Below are 22540 nucleotides of genomic sequence, written 5' to 3' on the forward strand. Positions count from 1 at the left end.
AGGTGATGTTTTCTCAATTTCTTTTTGATAGTTCATTATTAGCGTACAGATACATTATAGATTTTTATATATTGAGTTTGTATCCTGAAACTTCACTGAATTTGATTATTAAATTTAATAGCTTTTTGATGGAGTTTCCATATATATAATATCACACCATCTGCAAATAGTGGACAGTTTTTTTTCTTTCTTTCCAATTTAAATGCCTGTCTTTTATTTCTTTTTCTTGCCTAATTTCTCTGGCTAAAACTTCTAATACCATGTTGCATACAAGAGGCAAGACTAGGCATCCTTGCCTTGTTCCTGATCTTAGAGGAAAAGTTTTCAGCTTTTCACCACTGAATATGATGCTAGCTGTGGGCTCATCCTATATGGCTTTTATTATGTTGAGACACATTACTCTATACCCACTTTGTTGACAGTTTTTATCATAAATAGATGCTGCATTTTTTCAAATGTTTTTTTTTGCATCTACTGAGATGGTCACATGACTTTTATCCTTCATTCTTATTAATGTGGTTATCATTCTGACTGATCTGTGACTGTTGAGCCATCCTTGTATCCCTGGAATAAATCCCACTTGATCATGGTAATAGGATTCTTTTAACGTATTGTTAAATTCAGTTTGCTACCATTTTGTTGGGGATTTTTATATTATGTTCAACAAGGATATTAATATGTAATTTTTTTCTTGTGGCATCCTGTTTACTTTGGGTATCAAGGTAATGCTGGCTTCATAAAATGAGTTTGGAAGAGTACCCTCCTCTTCTATTTTTGGGCACAATTTGAGAAAGATTAGTATTAATTCTTCTTTGAATGTTTGGTAGAATTCACTAGTGAAACCATCTGGTTCTGGACTTTTGTTTCTTGAAAAATTTTTGTTTAGTGACTCAATCCCCTTACTACTGATTGGTCTGTTCAGATTTTCTATTTCATCATGAATCAGTTTGGGTAGGTTGTACGCCTCTAGGAATTTATCTGTTTTTCTCAGTCATCCAATTTGTTGCCATATAATTGTTCATGGTACTCATAATCTTTTGTATTTCTGTGTATTTCTGTATCTCCTTTTTCCACTTCTGATTTGAGTCTTCTCTTTTTTTCTTGGTGAGTCTAGCTAATGGTTTGTCAATTTTATCTTTTCAAGAATCAGCTTAGTTTCACTGATCTTTCCTATTGTCCTTTTAGTCTCTTTCATTTACTTCTCCTCTAATAGATGTTATTTCCTTTCTTCCACTGGGTTTCATTTGTTCCTTTTCTAGTTCCCTGAGGTGTAAAGTTAGATTGTTCATTTGAACAAGAAGATGTAACATTTGTACACATTTATGTACCCCAAATAGAAGTACCTAAAAAAATAAAGCAAATGGTAACAGGCATAAAGGAAGAAATAAACGACAATACAATAGTAAGGGGCTTTACTACCTAACTTACATCAATGGATAGATCATCCAGACAGAAAATCAATAAGGAAACACTGGCCTTAAATGACACGTTAGACTAGATAGACTTAACAGATATTCACAGAACATTCCATCAAAAGCAACATTCTTAAGTCCACACGGAACATTTTCCAAGAGAGATCATATATTAGACCCCCAAAAAGTCTTAAGAAGATTAAAATCGTATCAGGCATCATCTTTCCTAACCACAATGGTATGAAATTAGAAATTAATTACATGAGGAAAACTGGAAAATTCACACAAGATTAATAAGCAACATGCTACTGAACGACCAGCAACTTGCTGGTCAAAGGTGGAATCAAAAGAGAAATAAAAGAGACAAATGAAAATGGAAACGTAACCTACCAAATGTATGGGATGCAGCAAAAGCAGTTCTAAGAGGGAAGTTCATAGTGATAAAAGCCTACCTGAAGAAACAAGAGAAGCCTAGTGCATATTTAAAAAAGATGACCCGAGCTATGATTAAAAGTGCTTCAAGATAGAAACTTCTTTTAAGAATGATAGGATCTTGGGAGCAAAAATGCTGTGATTAGGTAAAGGCAGTTAAAGTTTTAAAACACTTGCTTTAATTATGTTATAATGTCCAAAAAGGGAGACTTTTCAGGAAAACATCTGTAACACTACTTAAAAAGAACTGAAATATCCCCAAGAGTCTTAAATGCTTAATGATTAAAAATTTCAAATGCAGTGGATATTCAACTGGCATAAAGTTACTTCTAACCCATTTGTCACCATTTTTCCTTCAAAAATAACTGCAATAATCAAATATTATAATTTTCTAAGTAATTGCGTGCCTGTATTTGAAAAATATATACACACTGTGTAAAAAAACAGACGTTTATGAACTTCTACAAAGCGTCAGATTTATAGGTCTTCACTTTGTTTACAAAATCCTAGGCATATAAAAATAAATTCAGGTACAGAAACAACTTTCAATGAAAATTCCTAAATTTCAGCAGTGCATCAAGTTATCCCAATATTTAAAACCCTCGTTTTGTGTCGAATTACATCGATTCCTTGATAATCAGATTCATTTGGATTTAGGATAATATACTGTGCATGTATAACCTCTTAAAAGGTAATGTGTGAAAAATTATTGCTAAGGAATATTCATTTGCCTTACACATTTCTCTTAAAAGTAAAGTAAAGCAAATTACCTTAAAAGCTGAGCCTGGTACATGTGCTTTGCCCAGGGCATAGTTAACTCAGTTATTTGTTTGGATGACAGTAGCTCCAAGGATGCTCAAGGTTTATGAAGCAGAACAAGAAAGGCATAAAATATCACCCACTGTTGTTGGAAGAGCACCCTCTCTTTGAGGCATTTTCCTCCTCAGAAACGTTTTAAACTCTTCCAAATAAGACCTAGCAGGGATCTTCTACGCCGCTTGGTATAATAAACCTACCTATTTTCTTAGATGGCTAATTCTGTTTAGAGCTGAAACCCTAAGCATCTGAATAGTGATCTGCAAATAAAATACCACTATTAGAAGTGTAACATAACCAAGGTTGAAATTTTACCCAATGAAATGACCTCAGACAATAACAAATTAGAAAAACACATAAAAAATATTTTCTCAGATTTACTCAGAAAATAAGGTTAGAAATACAAAGAAAGTGAATTCATATTTGAGGTGTAGTTTATAATAACATATACTGGTCACATGAATATTTCTTTTTAAGGTTATAATAGATCTTATTCAGCTATATAAAGAACCAACTCTCATAAGCTGCAAATTTAGAACAAATTCAATTTCAAAGTAAAGGAGCTAATTTCTCTTCTTTGGAATGGAACGGTTACAGAAATTATACTTTAGGAAATACAAAAAGCTTAAGAAAGATAACATTACCCTTAAATAAAACTGTATTTTCATTTCATTGGCTAAAGTTGATTTAAAAAAAAAAACCCTATTATTCTCATCCTTTTAGGGTATGGTGGATAGGGATATGGGCACTATGTAATTCCAGCTTTGAGACAATTCAAGAAAATAAAATCAAATTACTGAGAAAATGTAGCAGACTAAAATTCAACTGGTGTTATTTTTAACCTGAGTGTCTGAACTACCTTAAGTTTCCAGGTTCCGTTTCTTAAAATTCTTCTGATCAAGAACGATTCAATCAACTTTTTACTAATATATTTTAGTGAACAAAACTGATGAAAACATTTTCTCAGCTTGCCTTTTAGCCAAAGGAGCTAAGTCCCTCATTCTCCGACTGATTTCTAGTTTAACAGTCTCCAAAAATATATCTCAAAATGAAAGGCTCTACTGCCTAACTGTTGATCAAAAAGACAGAAATTAAAAAACAACAAAAAAACTGATGGCAGTCCTTTAACTGTAGCATTTCATCTGAGAATTCATAGTCCCATATTCAGAAACTTTTTAGAAGCTAGGATATCATAAGGAATCAACAGGCACATGTACAGTTTCGATATTGGCTTGAGACAATAATTCAAGTATTTGTTAACTGAAAGTCTAACACGAGTCTCTCATTCTCAAAAAAGGTAGAGTTCAAGACTGTGCAAGGACAGATCATCGTTCACAATCTGCAGAGGATTCGGTCGCCCTTTAGGAGAAGATGCCTCCTCTACCCTCAAAATACCTTCTCATGCTAAAGGAAACTTGGACCCGGGAACATAACACTATAGTAAGTCTAGATTCTCCTTCAGAAAATCAATTGCTACTTCATAAATAGGAAAGAAAAATTTCCTTTAACTGTCAGCAGACACTCAAAAACATTCCAGAAATTAAGAACTTTGTTGAATGTTCTTATCTTTACCTTGTGAAAAGCTTTTTAAATGTTATTAAGTCTGTAGGAAATGATTTAAATTGCCCTAAAAAAAAGTCTACAAAGTACCTGGTTCTTAGCCTACGTTTTAAAAATCTATTTCATTAACCTAACAGAAAGCTTTAAAATTTCTGATGAAGAGTGGAGAAAATAATTTTCAATATTTTCTAAGGTTTTTCAGAACACTTCACTTAAGTACACAGTTAAAACAATCTTTTAACATTTTTTAAAAATAGCAAGAAAATCATTTTTCCTTACTTGAATTTAAAGAATTGAAAAAAACCACTACAAACTATTCTTAGAATTTAATTTAGTTTGATTCAAATCTAAGAAGACACAGAGGAAAGGCTTTGGAGGAACCTATTTTTAAAAGGTTATCATAAAGTCATCAATTTGTTTTAAAAACACTCTCTTATAGATTCCCCCAATTACCTCTCTCTTTTGGGGGGGTAAATTTATTATTTTTGCTCTGGAATTAGTTATTCTTTATTCACATAAGTCAATTTTTAAATTTACCATGATTTTTATTTTATTCTGAAATTCTCATCTACTTACTTCTTTCCCAACAATTTTGGGCATTTTAGTCCATTCTTATGTTCCTGTTATACACTTTCACTACTTAAACTCTTATTTTTAAAAGGCACCTAAAAGACTTTCTAGCACCTTTACAGTTCTAGGTTTTCTGGGTTTTTAGATTAGGAAAAAAATTTCACTTAAAAAAAAAAAAACTGCAAGGAAACATTTCAAGCAAATTGCTTATCCCATTAACCTAGGACATAATTGCCTAAATTCACCCATTTTACATAGGCACACACATTTTCTTAGGTAGTCATCTCCAATTCCCAACGCACACTGTGGTTAGTTTTAACGCCATGATCCTGCAGTAACTCTGTTTACAAGACATCCAGGGACTTTTAAACACTAACAATTTTAATGCACACCACCTCCCTTTTTGAAGATGAGAAATTATTTGTTTTACAAAAATGGATTGCTGGTTTCTGATAAGGATTACAAATTAAAAAAAAAAAAAAAGCAAAAGCCTTGACACCCTAATGACCACAAACAACAATACACACACAAAACAAAAATACCAAACATACAGAAAACAAAAATGCCAAAGCACCCTCGGTGGTGCCCCACAGCCCTGTACTTGCCCATACCACTGTGGAGAGGGGAGGCAGGGGCAGGTGTACCTACTGAGGAGAATGCACACCCCTGGACAGCAGGCCAAGCGAGTTAAAAGCAAAAATCAAATTATGTCTGTGTCATAACTTCTAGGAGGCTTTTGTACTTCATATAGTTCTTGTAACATCAAACGTGAACAACTACACACCAATACTTTCATAAAATATTATGATCTAAACATTTTCATTTAATTTCTCAAATTATGCCTGGAAATGAAAGCTGCTAATGAAATAGAAAAGCTGTCCTGTTACAAACGAAAAGTGGTAATACAGTAGATGTCAGGTTCAGGCATTTCAAAAAATTTGGGCACTGAAATAAACGCAAGAAGTAAAAATTAGTTACCTCCAAAGTGGTCTTATCGTAAACTGGAAAAGAATTCCCACACACGAATTCTAAAATCATAGTTCACTTTGCAATTTATCAATCCAATGTACCCTGCCCTCACATTTAACTTATTTGTAAATACTTTTCCAAGGCTACCTAAACACTAACTAATTGGTTAAATATGCTGCCTGCATTAATTCCTGTTAAAATTAAAGAAATTAAAGGTCCACTTTTGTTTTTTTGCAGTGGCTGATACATATTCCAAGTATTTGATGTCTCAGAAAAGGTGCTTATCAGGGTCTTAAAACATTTAAAACATGGCTCAAGGGACAATTTATAACCCTTTTACCTTTAACATATTCACTATCTTGGATTTTGTTGTACACATTCAGTTGTTTTTCCTTCTTCTGAAACTCTTCCCTTACTCAAATAACTAAAGAATCTACGATATTATCAATACAAAGAGAAAAAATTTATATTTATTTCCTATACATTTGGAAACACACAAAAAAAGAAAAAGTAATCCAGGCAGTGTAAGTAAACTCATTCAGTGAAACTTGTTTCTTGGGTTTGTGTGTGTGTGTGGATGAATGTGTGTGTAACAGGTAATTTTTTATATATTTTAATTTTCCAAAAAACAGGATTCTAAATAAAGAATATTAAAACATTCCTCGAAGGAACCAATATTTTGATTACACAGTTCAAGGGGCAAATGATTATTGAAACAAAACTTAAAAGACAGCTAGCTATAGATATAGGTTTCAGATATTTGGCTTTTCAAATGTCAAAGACAGGAGCATTACATTTCATTTAGCAAACAACAATTTAATCCTCAGAAAGGAAAATTTCCAGAATACCAACCAAAATGTATACAATTGTGTTAAAAATGAGGAAAAAATTCCCACTTTCGTAGGATACTAAAACACAAAGAGTATCCTTAAAACTTTTTAAACTATTTTGATAAAAGCAAATTCACTATTTAGCTGTAAGACATCTGTTTACTAAAATATGTTGGTTATAATAAATATACAGATACAGAATTTTGTCAGTATTAGCCCACATTTATAAATTATCTTCCACAGTGCTAAATTCCTTATAGAATTTCAAAGAGCAGAATTAGGCATATAAATTTCAAATAAGAACCTCAAACTAGGAGGTTTCTCTAATGCTAACTGAAATAAAGAGTTTGAGTGTACACTATCCTTAGATTATTTCTGTAAATTTGTATAATTTAGCAGTAGCTTCAGAAAAAGTATGTTCAACAGGTAGTGTATCTAAGACATTTAAAAAGCTCAATACAACCAATTCAAATTAGATATTATGCTGTGTCCTATCCAAATAAGACTCTCTAAGGAATTACAGATTTTTATACTTTGTACACTCTCAGTGCATTTTCTAATTCAGTTAAGTAGCTAGCCGAGTAAACCCCAAACACGAAGAAAGTTTTATACCACCCTTTGTGGGAAAGGGGGAAAAAAAAATCACAATACCAGCACTTTTATTTAGGTTGACAACTCACTCATCATAACTTGAAGTGTCCAAACAAACTGAATAACTCAATAGTCTAATGCAAGTGGCAAAATACTTTTCCTTCACTTTTACAGAAACTGAATTTAATGATATTACTATCTAGTTTATCAAAGTGGCAAGCATTCAAGATGTAAAGGTCTCATTTATTTTAAACACATAGCCTAGCCCTGACTACTTATAGTTAATGGAACTGTCTCCAGCCAAAATACAATGAAAATGTAAAATGTATTTCAAAGGTTCTAGAAATATTAATGGCGTTCTGAAACCCCTGGACAGATGATTATTTTGGGGAAGGGGAAATTACTCTTTCCCATTGATAGTTTAATCACTTTCCAATCAGTTTTGATTTTACAGTGGTTCTTGGGAATAATTTTTAATGAGTTCTTAGAAAGTTATAATTGCTTCCAAAATCAGAAACCACAAGATGATGTACTCAAACACTACACCGATGTAATGCTGTTAGGGAGGTATTTACAGAAAGGTGCAGATAGGGGCTCAGCTGTGAACACACGTTAACATACAATGAGCTTCAAAACAATAATCTGTTTGTACAGTATGGAAGGAAAAAATATTCTGTGTAAGAAGTCTAAAAATCCAGCTCTAATTTTAATCCATTGCTATAACTCATAAAAAAAACAAAAGAAAATAGGCATTTATTTCAGAACTCCATATACCTGTGGAAAACAGAGCCCAAGTAAATTCTCTCTGAGAGTAACCTTAATCTCAAATAGAGCACAGCTGACAATGGGCACATTTTAATTTTTGAAAATACTGTGAACATGTAAACCATTAGAGTCAATAGTAGTTTATGATCAGTAAACATTTCCTGGCAAATAACACAAATAAATTCAACTGAAAAGATGCAGACTGACAGGTCTCAGGATTTTAAAACCTTTTAATTTCAAAGTAGCAGAGTTCCAGCACATGTATAGGATGGGCTTTAAAAATGGGTCTACGTAAACTTTTCCATGGTGTTGGTGGATGTGCTTTTTTTTTCCCCTTAAAGAAATGCCTACTGCTTACAGTGTAAAAGAATCTCCACCACTCTGTCTGCAGTTTTCAACCAGAAGTCCTCAATGTACCTTAAGCCAAATTGAATATTAGGTATTTTACAGCTTTTACAAAATGGCTGTAAAATCACATTATGGGCATACACAGCTCTTTGATCTTGCTGCACAGAATTCATAACTGTTCAATAATGCTATACCATTACACCACACACCTTAAACTATTTCCATTTTTCCACAAATCCTTCCAAAACCAGCTTCCAAAGCAAAGAAATGTAACATGAAAAGTTCCTGGGAGGCTTGTTACACAAAAGAACAGCTTGGATACAAACTAATCTACACAATGTCCATCTTCTGGTGAGCCTGTTTATCCCTCCTTTCCCTCCATCACTCCTAAAGGTGGCTGCACTCGAGTAGTGGAAAGAGAAGGCTCTTCCCTCACCACACCCTCCCAGCACCTCTGCTTTTGGTCCTCAGACAGGGATTCTGTGTAGGTGATGAAAATCACAAGAAAAGAGAAGCTGTCCCTTTAAAATGCCCTGCTCTGTCCCATATCCCACGTGGAACCAACATCAGCAGCACTTTCCCATTAACTTCAATGTGATGCAAGAGGCACCATCCTTTTATATACGTAAAACCAGAAAACTTCAGCTTAATATTCTTTACTAAGGATGAACAGGTGAAGCAAACGGGTCAGGAAGGGAGAAACCAAGCAACTCCCCACCCCTCCCCAAAAGGTGCTCCAGTCTTGCACTCCAGCCTCTCTGTGCAACATCACCTCTCTACCCCTCCTCTGTACAGCCCAGATTAAAGAAAGGAGGGAGCCACTAACAAAACCTGAAACATAAATGCGACGAAAATGCAATCTAAAGCCGGAAAGGTTTATTCTTCCAATCACACGTATTAACTCTATTAAGAAAATGGCATCACTTTTTTTTCCACCAAAAAAAACCACCCACCCCGCAAAGATCATTAAAAGAGAGTTATAAAATAGCAAATATAGTGTTTATCTTATCTCAGATCAGTCCACATTACCAATAAGTTTAGCAGTTTCTGCACTACCACCTCCCCCCTCCCTCCCCCTCCTTCTCTTGCATCGGATTTTCACGTTTTCTCATTGTCGGTTGAGTTATAAAAGGCTTTTGCCCTTCGAAAGTTTTAAAAAATAAATAAATATTAACTCCTTGGTCCCTGCAAAGTCAAAATGGACTTCAGGGGAAAGGCGGTTCATACTTTTACCTTTAGCGAGAAAAGGGGGAGCATCCCGGATTTTTAGGGATTTTTTGCGATTTTTAAAAAATTTTTATTTGGTTATATGCCTGAGTTCTCCCTCCATTTTGGTTGTTTATGATACTGACAACAAGCTGTCCCTGCTCTGTGCAGATCTCCTGCTTTCATTTAGCACCCCCTCCCCCTACCCCCCCCTCGCAGCCACACATCCAGGGCTCACACCTCCCCGCAGACCCCGCACCCCGACCCCGACTCGCCCACCTGAGGAAAGGGCAAAAACAAATTCATTTCTCCAAAAAAGAAAAACCTCTTTTGAAAAAGGGGCAAAGTTACCCCAAGTCACTCAAAGTGCCCCCCAAATATTGCCGACTGCGGGTTTCCGCCAGGCCCTTTGGGAAGCGACCTTCCCCCGGGATGTTTTGGTGGAAAATGCGGAGAGTTTACTCTCAAAACTGAATTTATATTAATTTTTCCCTTATTTTTCGGGTCTCTAATGTCTTCCGCTCTCGCTGCTGCCGCTGCCGCTGTCACAATATTCACAGCACCAGAGAGGAGGAGGAGGAGGAGGAGGAAAACTTTTCAAACTTTCCAGACCCTGAATAAAGGGGTTTTTTTTTTTTCCCACCGACCTCACCTTTGGGTCTCCAGCCGCATCGCCCCCTGCCCTGTCAGAAGCGACTTCGGGAGTCCTCACACCCCCGCTTAATTATTTTATTTTATTTTTTATTATTATTTTTCTCTCTGGGGTCCTGAGCAGGGGCTGAGAGTAGCACAAACTTTTCCTCCTCCTGCCGCCGCCGCTGCTCCTCTGCCCCCTCGGCTAGTCCCATAATTTAAATAACCCTGATATTTCTCCCGCTAAACGCCTCTCCGCCGCCCCGGACCCCGGGAGAACTCACCGCGGGGCTTTAACATCCTCCCTCCGGCCCGTCCGCCGCCTTTACACCGCCCGCGGAATTTCTAATAATTTTTTTCTCATATTTCGGGCTGGACGCGGCGGGCCTGGAAATTGTTTCCTTACGCCTCTTTCCAGCAGCCATTGTAGTGTATGCGCTGCCCCTGCAGCCCAACTTGCAGCTGCCGCTGCCGCCGCCGCCGCCGCCGCCGCCGACGTCGCGCCCACCGCCGCCTCCCCCGGCTAGCTCGGCCGCCACCCCCGCCTCCCGCCGGCCCGCCCCCGGTCCCCGCCCGCCGCTGTGCCCGCCCCCCGCGCGCGCTCCGCCCCGGGGCCGGCCACTAGGCGCCGCCGCCGCCAGGGACGGGCCCGCCGATTGGGCGGCGGTGCCGCCTGTCAAGCCGAAGTGTTAAGAGGCGGGCCTCGGCCCGGGGGGCGCGGCGGGGCGGGGGAAAGGGGCGGCACCGCGGGCTCCGCCCCGCCCACTCCTCCCGCCTGGGCCCTCCTCCCGCCGGCTGGGGGCGGGGCGAGACCCGCCCGCCCCCGCCCGGCAGGGCCCGGCTCGGCTGTCAGTCTGGCGGCGGCGCGCGTCGATTGGGCCGGCGGCCGCCGGGGAGCGGGGGCAGCACGTTGGGATGCGCGCTACTTAAGGTCCAGCTGCGTGAGCCATTGACGTGTTTGGAGCTGGAGACGGCCTGGGCGCTGGCGAAGCGGCGGCCCGAGGTGAGTGGTCCCCCGCCCCTCCTTCCGCGGCGGCTGCAGGGATGCAAGAAGAGAGGGGTGCACCTGGGCCACCGCGGGGCCCGAATCCACTCCTTCGGTGTGAAGCCCCTACCACCAGGCCTTGCCTCAGCGCGGGCCCCTTCCTGTCCCTCTTTCTCCCCACGATTCGGGTTTATCCGGGCTGGGGACGAGGAAGGTGACCCTCGGCCTGCCTGGGCACCCCTAGCTCTTTCTTCACTCTGTCTCTCGGCCTTTGGGGCGTCATTGCCTACCCCCACCTCCAATTTCCTGCCTTTTCCTTTCCCCCTGCCCCACTCGGCTCCATCCAAGGTCAAAGCAAGGTGTGTTCACCTGTGCCCGCCGTCCACCGTTAAACCGACAGGCAGCATCGCGGAAGGCAGCGAGGCCGCGGACTCGCAGCCAGTTTCTCCATTCGACTTCCCCGCTCCGCCCCGCTATGCCATGCTGACTTCCTGACCCTGCCTTTCTGCACCCAGCAGTGGGTTAAGGGCTTTGGGCTCTGGCATAACGTGTTTCAGCTTCCTGCTAGTTGCATCTGCGTTGTATCAGACCCACAGACCTTTGCCTGGGCTCTGACCAGCATGTGGGCATGAACGTGTTCCCTATCGTTCCCTTTCCCTTGCCTTTCAAAGCTAGTTGGGGAGTGGGGATGTGAACTGGATGGGAAATCAAGACATATATATATATATTTTTTTTTACAGTTTGCCTTTTGGAGAGATTTTTAGAGTTAGTCCTCAAATGTGCTGTGCTTTTGTGACCCCTCCCTCACATCTTTGGTTTTCTTTCTGTCTGTCCTCTGCAAGAAGAACTTGCTTTGTAATATTTGCTTCGTGCCTTCAGAAAGTAAGCAGATAAGCCCTCTCTAGCGGAACACTCGATCTTCCCTTTAGCCCTTTTCCTCACTGTAAATTGACATTTCCTCTTCATTTCCAGTGATACTTGAGGATTCATGCAAAGAAAGTGACATTTAGAAATCCAAACTTACTTTGACTTGTATTTAGAATCCGGAAGAGAAAGGAAATGAAATGTGAATAACTTCATGCCGCAAACCTGATTTTGTGTATATGTGATGTTACCCAGGTGTTATTTTTATCAAAGAATTCTTGAATTCTTGATTGGTGATGATTTTAAAATGCAGTGCAAGTGCAGTTTCATGTAAGGCATGCAACCTGAATTTTGCCCCAAGCTGATCGTTGTTGAGATGATATATAAGGAGTATGAACAGCTAAGCAGAGTTCTGTATTCTCATGTCATAGGATGGATGTTAAAAAAAAAAGAGGGATGTGAGTTTATTTAGTATCGTTATCTCTTCATAAGAAGTCAAGCCTGCAAAAGAATCATATTCAGGAAAGGAAGAAGCTTCTAGATACAATTGAACAGCATCTTGAAATTCCTTTTTACCTCGATGTTTCTGTTAAGGTATATTCATGTATTGTTTTTAAGTTTATTTTGAGAGAGAGAGAGAACGTGTGTGAACAGGGGAGGGACAGAGAGAGAGGGAGAGAGAACGTTCCAAGCCGGCTTTGCACCATCAGCATGGAGGCCAGTGCGGGGCTCAGTCTCACGAACCTGTGAGATCAAGACCTGAGCCGAAATCAAGAGTCAGATGCTTAACCGGCTGAGCCACCCAGGCACCCCTAAGTATATTCATGTATTGATCAACGAAAATCATAAAATGAAATAATTTCTTAGAGGATTCCTAAAATCTAAAGGATCCTGGAATAACTAAACTCTTTTCCATCCTTGTTTGTAAAGATTAATCTCCTTTAGCCTGGACATCCTGGTCTCTGAACTAGGTAACCCTTGACCGCAAATGCCTCCATTTTTTAGGAACTTACGGGGTTTGATTGATTTTCCTGAGTGTCCCTTATTTCTTTTAACATGACAGATATTTTTTTGATGGTGTCGTCCAGAGCCAGAAAAGTAGAAACCCTTTCATACAAAATTTCTGACCTTTGGTCAAACTGACTGATGGCGGTTCTTTGCTGGGCGGTGTTTTGTGTGTCATATTGCATCGTTGCTTGTTTCTCCTTAAATCTTTAGGGGGAAGATGATTAAGCTAGAGCAGGATTCAAGAGCAGGTTAACTCAGCTTCTTAAACTTAGTGCAGAACATTTAAAAATATTTGTGGGTGGCTCATCAATAGAATATCGATGTATTAAAACAAAAAAAGCCACTTTAAAATAATTAACAGTGTGTTGACCGTTGTTGGTTTTTGTTCAACATTTTCTCTTTTGGTTCCTTTCTATGACATGTCTTCGAAGATGGTAGACATACCAATTTGGGTTGAACTCCATTAGAGAGAGCAGTTGTCCCAGAGGATAGTTGACATGCCTATTATGGAAGTACTCTGTGACTTGATAGAATCATCATCGGTTGGCTGTTAGGGAACTGTGATCAATCTTTAATCGATAAAGACTTGTGCAGAGCTGTATGTGTAAGGCTTGAGTCGGAAGATTAATGAACCACGGTAACATTCTGTGACTTCCTTTAAGCCAAGGGAAGTATCCGTTAAATAGAAGACGCCCCTGGAAGTAAAGCTTTAGTTTTTCTTTTTTCACTTTTCGAAATGTCAGCTGAGCCGTCACTTTGTTCTTTTGGTATGTTGGCCAACCTTGGTGCTGGTTACAGAGTACATACTCTGAGTTTAGTTAACAAATGTTTTTGCTAAAGTTGGGTTGTCTTAATGACTCCACACTCATTTTATATGCTGATCGATGTACAATAAGGAAGTAATTGTTAGAATGCACGCTGTATTCTCAGGTTTTGTTAGGACATTTCACAGCTTCACCTTTGGAAATAAAGATAAACTAATTATATTATATTATAGCTGAGCTGTCCTCTTGGGCATTATGATCAACATGCAGCGGGCGAATTTAGATATGGCCCTTGTGCTGAGGCACCATGGCAGTGCAAAGGAAAAACACGTCCAAATGTTTATTCTCAGAATACAGAGGCCATATGAAGTTCCTTACTCGATAATCATTATGCCAAAATTAATTTTTCAAGTACTTGTGGGTCTAATGAGATGTATGATTTATTTTTCTCTCATTTGCCATGTAACTCTTTTCTCCAATGTCTGCCTGCAGTCAGAAACCCGTTAGGATGCCTATGGTAGGACGGCGGCTGAGAGATCCAGACATAAACCCTTGCTTGTCGGTAAGGTGGTTTGCTTTTAATTTTCATGAGGTTAAGTTGGAAAAACAGGCTTGTTCTGCTTTTGTGGGTATCTGTTTTCTGCGGTTCTTGAATAAAGTTATTTCAATACAAAAAAGATTCCTGGCCAGCGTATCCTTATTTCACTAGAACATTTTTAGGTGTTCATAATTTAGCTGACAAAGATTCACCTCTTCTGGGTTTACCGTTGCTTGTATAACGTGCAAGCATTTAGCTGTCGCTGAAACTCCAGACAGGCATAGGTTAACAGCAAGGAAAATCTTTGGTCCAGAAATGGAAAGTTGCAAACTATGTTTTTAAACTGCCACTGAAATTTATGTTTTAATAGCAATAATTTCATCATGTCCTTGAGACAGCCTGGCTGAGAATAAGGGCCTATAATAGAATGTGCCCATTTAAAGCCTAAAGATTTCCACAAAGGTTATCATATAAGCAAAACGTTTTGTTGTAATAATGAGGTTTTATTGGCAGGTATGTGGTGTGACCAGCAATACTGACTTGTGGCTTTGTTACCCTGGGATAACGCAGTCTCCCATGACTGGTGCTATTCCCTGATCCTATATACGTTTTTCAAATATACACACTCGTTAAATATTTGGTGTAGAAATTTAGCTTTGCTTCGTGTATCAGATCTGTTTTCAACAGCTTTATGCAGTCTGTCTAGATAGACTGTGTTTCTTAGAGCTGTGCAGCAAATTACCTACCCCTTTAGTTAACGCTTTCCCTTCGATGACCTCTCAGATTCCTACTTTTCACTTTGAAGTTTGTTATCCAATCTACTTCCGGTTTAGACAGCTTAATTTTAATTCCCAAATGGCTGCTACTCTCCTTTGAACTCACAGCCCTGTGTTGCTCACGTAGGTTTTGAAGTGATATTAATGATATCTATTAAAACGGCATACGTTATAGTATATGTACTTGCGTAATGCAGTGTGAGTGATAGCCAAAAATACATCGAGATGAGTGGTGGTAATTTAAGTTGCCTTGATGTAGACCAGTTATTAGCGACTTACTTGGGATCTCGAAACCAGCTTAACATCAAACAGCCAAGTCAAAGCTGGAAAACAGGACAGCTGCACTTGGAACTGGGAGACCGGGTTTTGACTCTATGCTGCGCGGTAGTGATTTCGAGCACATTGCACCTTGCCTTAGCTTCTTTGTTAAACACTCACTGGGGTAAATGATCTCAGTCAGTGCTCCGGCTCAAGTTCCTGTGATCAGATATTCAGAAAACTGACCCAGACTATGAAAAGGAAGATGTCTGCTCTGAGCAGAATGAGTCCTGGGATAGTCAGAAAGATAATTCAGTGTTTGTTCATGACGCGTTCGTTAAAATGAACAGAAAGGAGCGAGTTCGTGTTACCTGCTTTGGGGGGAAGGAGCCTCAGAAGTTTGGGATTTTTTTTTTTTTGTTTAGATCCCATTCCACCCCCTAAATGATGCCTATCTTACATATTTAAGGAATCTGATGCTTCTACCAGATGTATGGATGAAAATAACTATGACAGGGAAAAGTGTTCCACTTACTTCCTGAAGTACAAAAACTGCCGGAAGTTCTGGGTAAGCCGAGCTCGGTTAGCTTTGCGTTAAAACTCGTCTCTGAGGCGTGAAATCGAAGCCCAAACTTAGTCAGTACCCACAGTCTTTTCTTAGTGATGACTGGGGAAACTTAACTTTGGCTCTATCCTGTGCGCACCCTAAAGGATCCTTGAGAGCTCTTAACTGGCCACCTCCTCCTCCTACTCCATCCGGGCAATAACAACGCAGTTCTGACTTAGGTGGGTCTTCCTATGCATGTAAGATCTGCAGCCCTAAAACAATAAGCTTGTTACAATTTTACTTTTCCTGGAGAGGAGCAGACTGCATAACTTGTTCTGTCGTAACACAGACTTCAGCTGCCACACTGTCCCCCGGGGTGAGCAGCCGTGGCTGGGACGATGGTGACACCCGCAGCGAGCACGGCCATAGTGAGTCGGGCACCACTGGCTCATCCTTTGAGGAGCTGCAGCTGGAAGGCGAGGGACCCCTGGGATTGCCAAGGCTGAGCCCCGAGGCTGAACCCCTAGGGACTGTCAAGTGGCCCCGGGAACCTAGTACCCCCCGAGAAGGGTGAGGAGGTAACCCTAGGCTCACACCCTCCTGGGGTGCAATCGCTAAGGAACTGAACAGACTCTCCAGCCCTCTTCTTCCTTGACCTCTCTGGCCCAGGCTGGGGCCTGGGCCTCAGGGGAAACTGACTTCCACTAACCCTGGGCTCTAGCTGAGCCTTCTTACCACACCTGTGGCTTCCAGGGCCAAAGGAGCCAGGGACTGTATTCTGCACCCAGACCCTGGGGCTACCGCCCCTCTGACATCTTTTTTCAGAATCACATTGGAGCTTCCAGGACCAGAATAAAGCAAATGATTTTCTTGTTTCACCGGGGGGTGGGGTGGGGGTGGGGGGGGGTAAGGCTTCCATTTCTGCCTTCTCCTATCCCACCACCACCCATGGTAGTTAAAATGCCCCCCTTTTTCTTGAGACATCGGTATATGATTTCTTTTTCTCTGAGCCCTGGATCCAGCTACTTCCTTTCCCTCTTTTGAATTCACTGTTGGTTTCATTTAGCAATCACTTAGTAGGTCCTCTTGATGGACTGGATTCCCGTGCTCTCGTACTTAAACAGTATGTTCCCAGCCCAGTTACTGTCAATGGATTCCTATGAGAATAATCACTTCTATTTAATTGTTAATAGCTTGAAAATATTGTCCGAAGAATGAGAATTAGTTTTTTGGTTTTTCTTTATACTTGGTTTTTAGAATTTCCCTTATGAGGACGTAATAACCAATTACTGGTAAATGATGAGCATTTAATATGTGTCTGATTTTGGTTTCTTCTTCTTCCTTTTTTTTTTTTTTTTTTTTTTTTTTAACCTACGTGCAGAATTCTGTCATGATCCAGAGAAGACAGAACGGAGTGCAGCCGTCTATGCCTACAGCAGCAGAAAGGGACGAGATCTTGGGGGCGATGGGAAAGATGCCCTACTGACTGTTTGCATTAAAATTGTTTATTTAACTTAGAAGCAGATGAATATTTTTAATAAACGGTGACTGTGACCTTTGAACACCTTTCGGGCCTTACGCAGACAGATCTCCAACTCTACAAGGGGAGACAAAGTTAAGTTAGCCCCGTGTCCTCTGTGTTTGCGCTCAGTGCCATGATGGTGGTCCGCCTCGGCTGGCTGTGCCGTGCCGCGGAGTTCGCGTTACTTCCTGAAGGTAAGGGAGCATTAGGAAAGGTGACATGAGGAGTCCCGCTTTTCTGCGGGTAACGGGCACAGAGGACAAGGAAAGACTGCGCGGCAGCACAAGGAAGGTGGTGTTTCCAAGGATGGGAAATGACGTGCACGGCAACGCGATGGGAGGAAAGCTCGAGCTGGGTCTGGAGAGTGGTCTGTAGACTGTACCACCAAGAGTACGGAGGTGGCGGTGGAGAGGCGGACAGAAGCCCGGGAAGGTGAGTTCAGGGTGGCTGGGTGGCGGGCCTCAAATCTCGGGCTCAGTGCAAAGCAAGACCCCGACCCTCGCTTCACTCCCTTACCTCTGTTTAAATAAGGTTAGTATGTTGACTAGGCGGGGAAGCAGGGGTGCGGGGGGGTTGTCTTAGACAAATGGCAGGCCCAAGAACTGGTTTTCTTTTCTTTCCGTAAGGGGAGGCTTCAAGGATTCCGTGACTGAAATCCACACGTACTGGATAGCCTTCTGAAGGGATAGTATTCTTGAAGCGCAGTCATGGGAAAAAGATGATTCTCTTCGAAGTGGGATTTCTCTTTGCAGGAAGAGATGGGTAGGAAGGATACAGGGGTTCATAGGTGAACGCACTGGGATGAGACTAGAGCCCCACTGCGTTTTCTGCCGTAAACACAACAGCATTCAGTATGGTGATGGGGGCAAGTCGTGTGGCAACTCTCATACCCACCAGCTATTTAAATCCAGTTTGTCTCATTTACAGAACAGTTTTATAACGTATATTATTTAATAATATTTAATGTACACAAAAAAATCAATGAAAACAGCTTGTGTCCCTTCTCTTTATCTGGCACTGGGTCAAGAGTATTATTTTAAAGGCTGCTGACCATAAACTATCCGTCTCGTTGGTCTTTGTCCAAAACCCAGGTCAGATGTTTTTAAGCCATCTGACCCTGATTGTTAAATGTGATTCTGTTTGAATAAAAGATGGACTGTTTGAGAAATCCCTTGATTTGTATTGATTGCTCTAAAATGATGGGTTGAAAAAGGACCTGACAAGACATTCATACATACTTGTGTGATCAGCATTTCAGTATTTTAAGCATGCTGTTTTAAGGGCTTGGAATGTTAATGTCCCCTCTTTAAATGTACATACCAACATCAACATTCATCCGGGAGCTGTTTGTCCCGGCCTCACTCTTTTTCTTTTCGTTTCTTCTTTAAATAGCAACTTTGTTGAGATACAGTTCATATACCGCAGAAGTCATCTGTTTAAAGTGGGACTCTGATGGTTTTCAGTCATCACCACAATTGGTAGTAAATCACTTCACCCCAGAAAGAACACATTCTTCATTTCCTCCTCACACCTCCCTTTCTCCCCACCTTTCCGACACTTCGGCAACTGCCTTCTGCCTCTAGAATTGCCTATTCTGATCATTTATATAAATGGAGTCCTGCCATGTGTGGTCTTTTGCGACTGACCTCTTTCCCTTAGCCCAATGTCTTCAAGGCTCCTTCACGCAGCACGTATCAGCACCTCGTTCCTTTTTACTGCTGGGTAACATTCCATGGTATGGATGTACCACGTTTTTTGTGATCCATTCATCAGTTGATGGGTATTTGGGTTGTCTCCGTTTTGGGGCTATGATGAGTCCTGCTGTTTGTTGAACAGTGGGGTACAAGTCTTGGTGTGGGCATTCATTTCTTTTTGAATGTACACCTGCCTTGGAGGTGAATGGCTAGGTCGTATGCTAACTGTGTTTAACCATCTGAAGAACTGACCAACTATCTTCCAAAGTGGTAGCACCATTTTACAATGTACAAGAGTTCCAGTTTCTCCACATCCTTGTTAACACTTATTATCCGCCTTTGGTTACAGTCATCCTAGCGCGTGCGAGCTGGTATCAGAGTGTGGTTTGGGTTTGCATTTCCCCGAAGGCTAGTGATGTGGAGCATCTTTTTATGTGCTTATTGGCCGGTCACGTATCTTCTTCGGAGAAATGTTCATTTAGATCCTTTGCCTATTTTTAAGTTGGGTGGTGTATCTTTATTACTGAATTGTGAGAGTTCTTTATAGGTGCTAAATCCAAGTCCCTTATCAGATACGTGGTTTACACATGTTTTCTCTGATTCTGTGGGTTGTATTTTTGCTTCATGATGTCCTTTGAAACAAAATTAAAAAAGATTTTTTTTCCTAGTGTTTGTTTATTTTTGAGAGAGAGAGCAAGGAGGGGAGGGACAGAGAGAGAGGGAGACACAGAATGCGAAGCAGGCTCCAGGCTCCGAGCTGTCAGCACAGAGCCCGACGCGGGGCTCAGACTCACAAACCGCCGGATCACGACCTGAGCTGAAGTCGGCTGCTTCACGAACTGAGCCACGCAGGCGCTCCTGAAACCCAAAAGTCTTAATTTTGATGAAGTCCAATTTAGTTTTTCTTTTGTTGCTTTTGGTGACATATCTAAGAAGGCGTTGCCTAACTCAAGGTCAAAGGAATTTGCATCTGTGTTTCCTCTAGGAGTGTTACAATTTTGCCTCTTATGTTTAGGTCTCTGATCCCTTTTGAGTTCATTTTTGTATGTGGTGTGAGGTAGGAGTCCACAACTTCATTGTTTTGCACGTCGCTGTCCAGGTCCCGGGACCTTTCATTGTAAAGGCTGTGCTTTCTCCTGTTGAATTGTCTTGGCACTCTTACTGCAAATCGATTGTGTATGTCAGTCTATTTCTGGACTTGGAATCCTGTGCCATTGACCTGTATGTCTGTCTTTAGCCACACTGGCTTGATGACTGTAGCTGTGCAGGAATGGCATATAGTTCTTTGAACGTGTATCTGAGCGTGTTCTATGAGGTACCATTGGTGACAAACTAATTGGGGACTTTTGACCAACAAATCCTTAATGTACGTAGTCATAATATGGCACCACTTAGGCAAGGTTGTTCGGTTCTAACTTTGCCTTTAGTAATTCCCTAATCCCTTGTTTGCGTCTTTACACATACCCTGATAACTTGAGTATACTCTTCTTGGAACCAGATTGTGCAAGAACCTGTTGCACCACTTTGGAGGGGCAGAGTCCCAGGGGTTCATCACCCAAGTGTTACATTTGCCACTATTGTATTTCTCTTTCTCGAAGACACTACTCCAGGAGAAGCGAAGCTGATTAACCTGAGAAATCAATTGTATGGGGCTGTTTGTTGGTGTCTGGAGAAAATTTTCAAGTCAGACAAAGCTTTGATGTCAACTATCAACTAACAAAATATGTAGAAGGCGTTTTACTGTGTTCACGTGCCTCTCACCCTTGGGGGGGGGGGGCGCATCTCATTGTAGATTATCCGTGTAATGGGTGAGCGTGGCACGCTGTGTGTGTAATATGTAAAAGAAATCCTCTTAAGAAGCACTTCCTACTTGAAAGCTCCTGGAGGATACAAGCAAGGTCATTCATGGTTATATATCCATAGTACCTGGTAAACTTCTAGTGTGTGTGAATGATCAACAGTTGTGCACCTGTTGGGGGGAGGGGTGGCTTTTGAAGTCGAACACATTGAAAAAACGTGCTCGGACGATGCAAATGGGTACGCGATATTCAAAGGTCCACACAATGCAAAAGGCATTACAGTGTAAATCTGCCCAGAAGCAGCCGGCGTCAAAAAGTTTTCAAGTTTTTTATTGCAGATACAGGCATATCTGCGTATGTGTTTGTTTTGCACAAAAGAAGCATCATAGGGCGTAAGCTGGAGGTACCTTGCTTTTTCCACTTAGTTGCATAGTTTGGAATAATTCTCCCCCAGTGATTATAGATTTGCTCCAGTTCTTTTTTTCCATGTTTATTTATTTTTGAGAGAGAGACAGAGTACGGGCAGGGGAGGGGCAGAGAGAGAGGGAGACACAGCATCTGAAGCAGGTTCCAGGCTCCCAATGAGGGGCTCGAACTCACAAACTGAGATCGTGACCTGAGCCGAAGCCGGATGCTTAACCGACTGAGCCACCCAGGCCCCTACTCCATTTCTTCCAATGGCTGCAGTTTTCCCTCGTGCAGTTAGAGTGTCATTGAACCAGTCTCCCATTGATGGTTTTCTCTTAGAGACAGGGTTGCAACAAACATCTTTACGTACGGCTCTTGGCTTGTTCTGTTCGAACTCTAGGATGCATTTCTGAGAAGAAGTATTTCTAGGTTAAAGGCTTCTGCATTTTAAATATTGTAGGTATTGACAAATCACCCTCCCTGGGGGAGCAGCCCAATTTCTACTCCCATGAACAAAGCCTGTGAGTGTTTCCTTCCTCACACCCTCAGTCCCACTGAGTGCTTTGTGGCCCTTTCATCCTTACAATTGATGAGTGAAAAATGGAATGGAATGAGTGTATTTGTTTCCTTTGCCCACTTTTGTTTGTTTTTTTTTTTTTTTTAAGATATTTGGTGTGAATGATTTGGGGGCCTCTTGGGATAGTAAGGAATCTGCCTCTCTGCCATTTGTAACTCGTATATTTTGTCTTTTAACTTAGAATTGCTATACCGTGTTTTACATTGTAATGTAATTAAATGGATCCATCTTTTTGTTTATGGTTTCTGGTGCTCAATAAATATTAAATGAATCCAAGTACAAGTACTGTTATTACAGTTCAATTCTGCTCAACAAATATTTGCCGGTAATGTACAAAGTGCTAGGGCTAAAGGGGGTGGAGGAACATGCATGAATAAGTCAACCATCTGGCCCTCAAAGAACTTCACTGGGCTGTGCGGGAGAAGCAAAGGAGAACCACAGTAGGAATAAGAGAGTAAGTTCCTTAATAAACACACAGGGGCACGTGCATGTGGGGTATTCGGGGACTAGTCCTTACTGACTGAGGCCAGAGCATGTGAAGGGAAAAACGTAGACGGGTAGAGTAGGTACCCATGAGGGGCCTCGAAGGCCCTACTTGAGACTTTAAACCTTATTCTGCACATAAAGGGAAGCTACGAGCTGTGTTGAGTTGGAGAGGGTCAAATCCA

The 22540-nt window shown here is 41.0% G+C and overlaps 2 protein-coding genes across 4 annotated transcripts in view; one reads left to right on the top strand and one right to left on the bottom strand.

Moving 5' to 3' along the window:
* Nucleotides 1–10678, bottom strand: part of PLAG1 (PLAG1 zinc finger) — a 50836-nt gene extending 40158 nt beyond the window's left edge. The window contains exon 1 of one of the 2 annotated variants that reach the window (XM_043601105.1): nucleotides 10417–10678. The gene's annotated coding sequence lies outside the window, so the exon portion shown is untranslated. The remainder of the gene's footprint in view (nucleotides 1–10416) is intronic. The other variant, XM_043601106.1, reaches the window with a different exon arrangement.
* A 326-nt stretch (nucleotides 10679–11004) lies between these two features.
* On the top strand, nucleotides 11005–17434 carry CHCHD7 (coiled-coil-helix-coiled-coil-helix domain containing 7). 2 transcript variants are annotated; one of them, XM_043601109.1, is made up of 4 exons: nucleotides 11005–11135; nucleotides 14246–14315; nucleotides 15751–15893; nucleotides 17254–17434. In XM_043601109.1, exons 2-3 carry the CDS (start codon nucleotides 14262–14264, stop codon nucleotides 15865–15867), a joined length of 171 nt encoding a protein of 56 aa, XP_043457044.1. In that variant the 5' UTR covers nucleotides 11005–11135; nucleotides 14246–14261; the 3' UTR covers nucleotides 15868–15893; nucleotides 17254–17434. The 2 variants fall into 2 exon arrangements, with proteins under 2 accessions (XP_043457044.1, XP_043457043.1); XM_043601108.1 differs by having other exon boundaries at nucleotides 11008–11135; nucleotides 15795–15893.
* Nucleotides 17435–22540: the final 5106 nt, after the last annotated feature.

Source organism: Prionailurus bengalensis, chromosome F2 (assembly GCF_016509475.1).
Source record: "Prionailurus bengalensis isolate Pbe53 chromosome F2, Fcat_Pben_1.1_paternal_pri, whole genome shotgun sequence".
Lineage (NCBI taxonomy): Eukaryota > Metazoa > Chordata > Mammalia > Carnivora > Felidae > Prionailurus > Prionailurus bengalensis.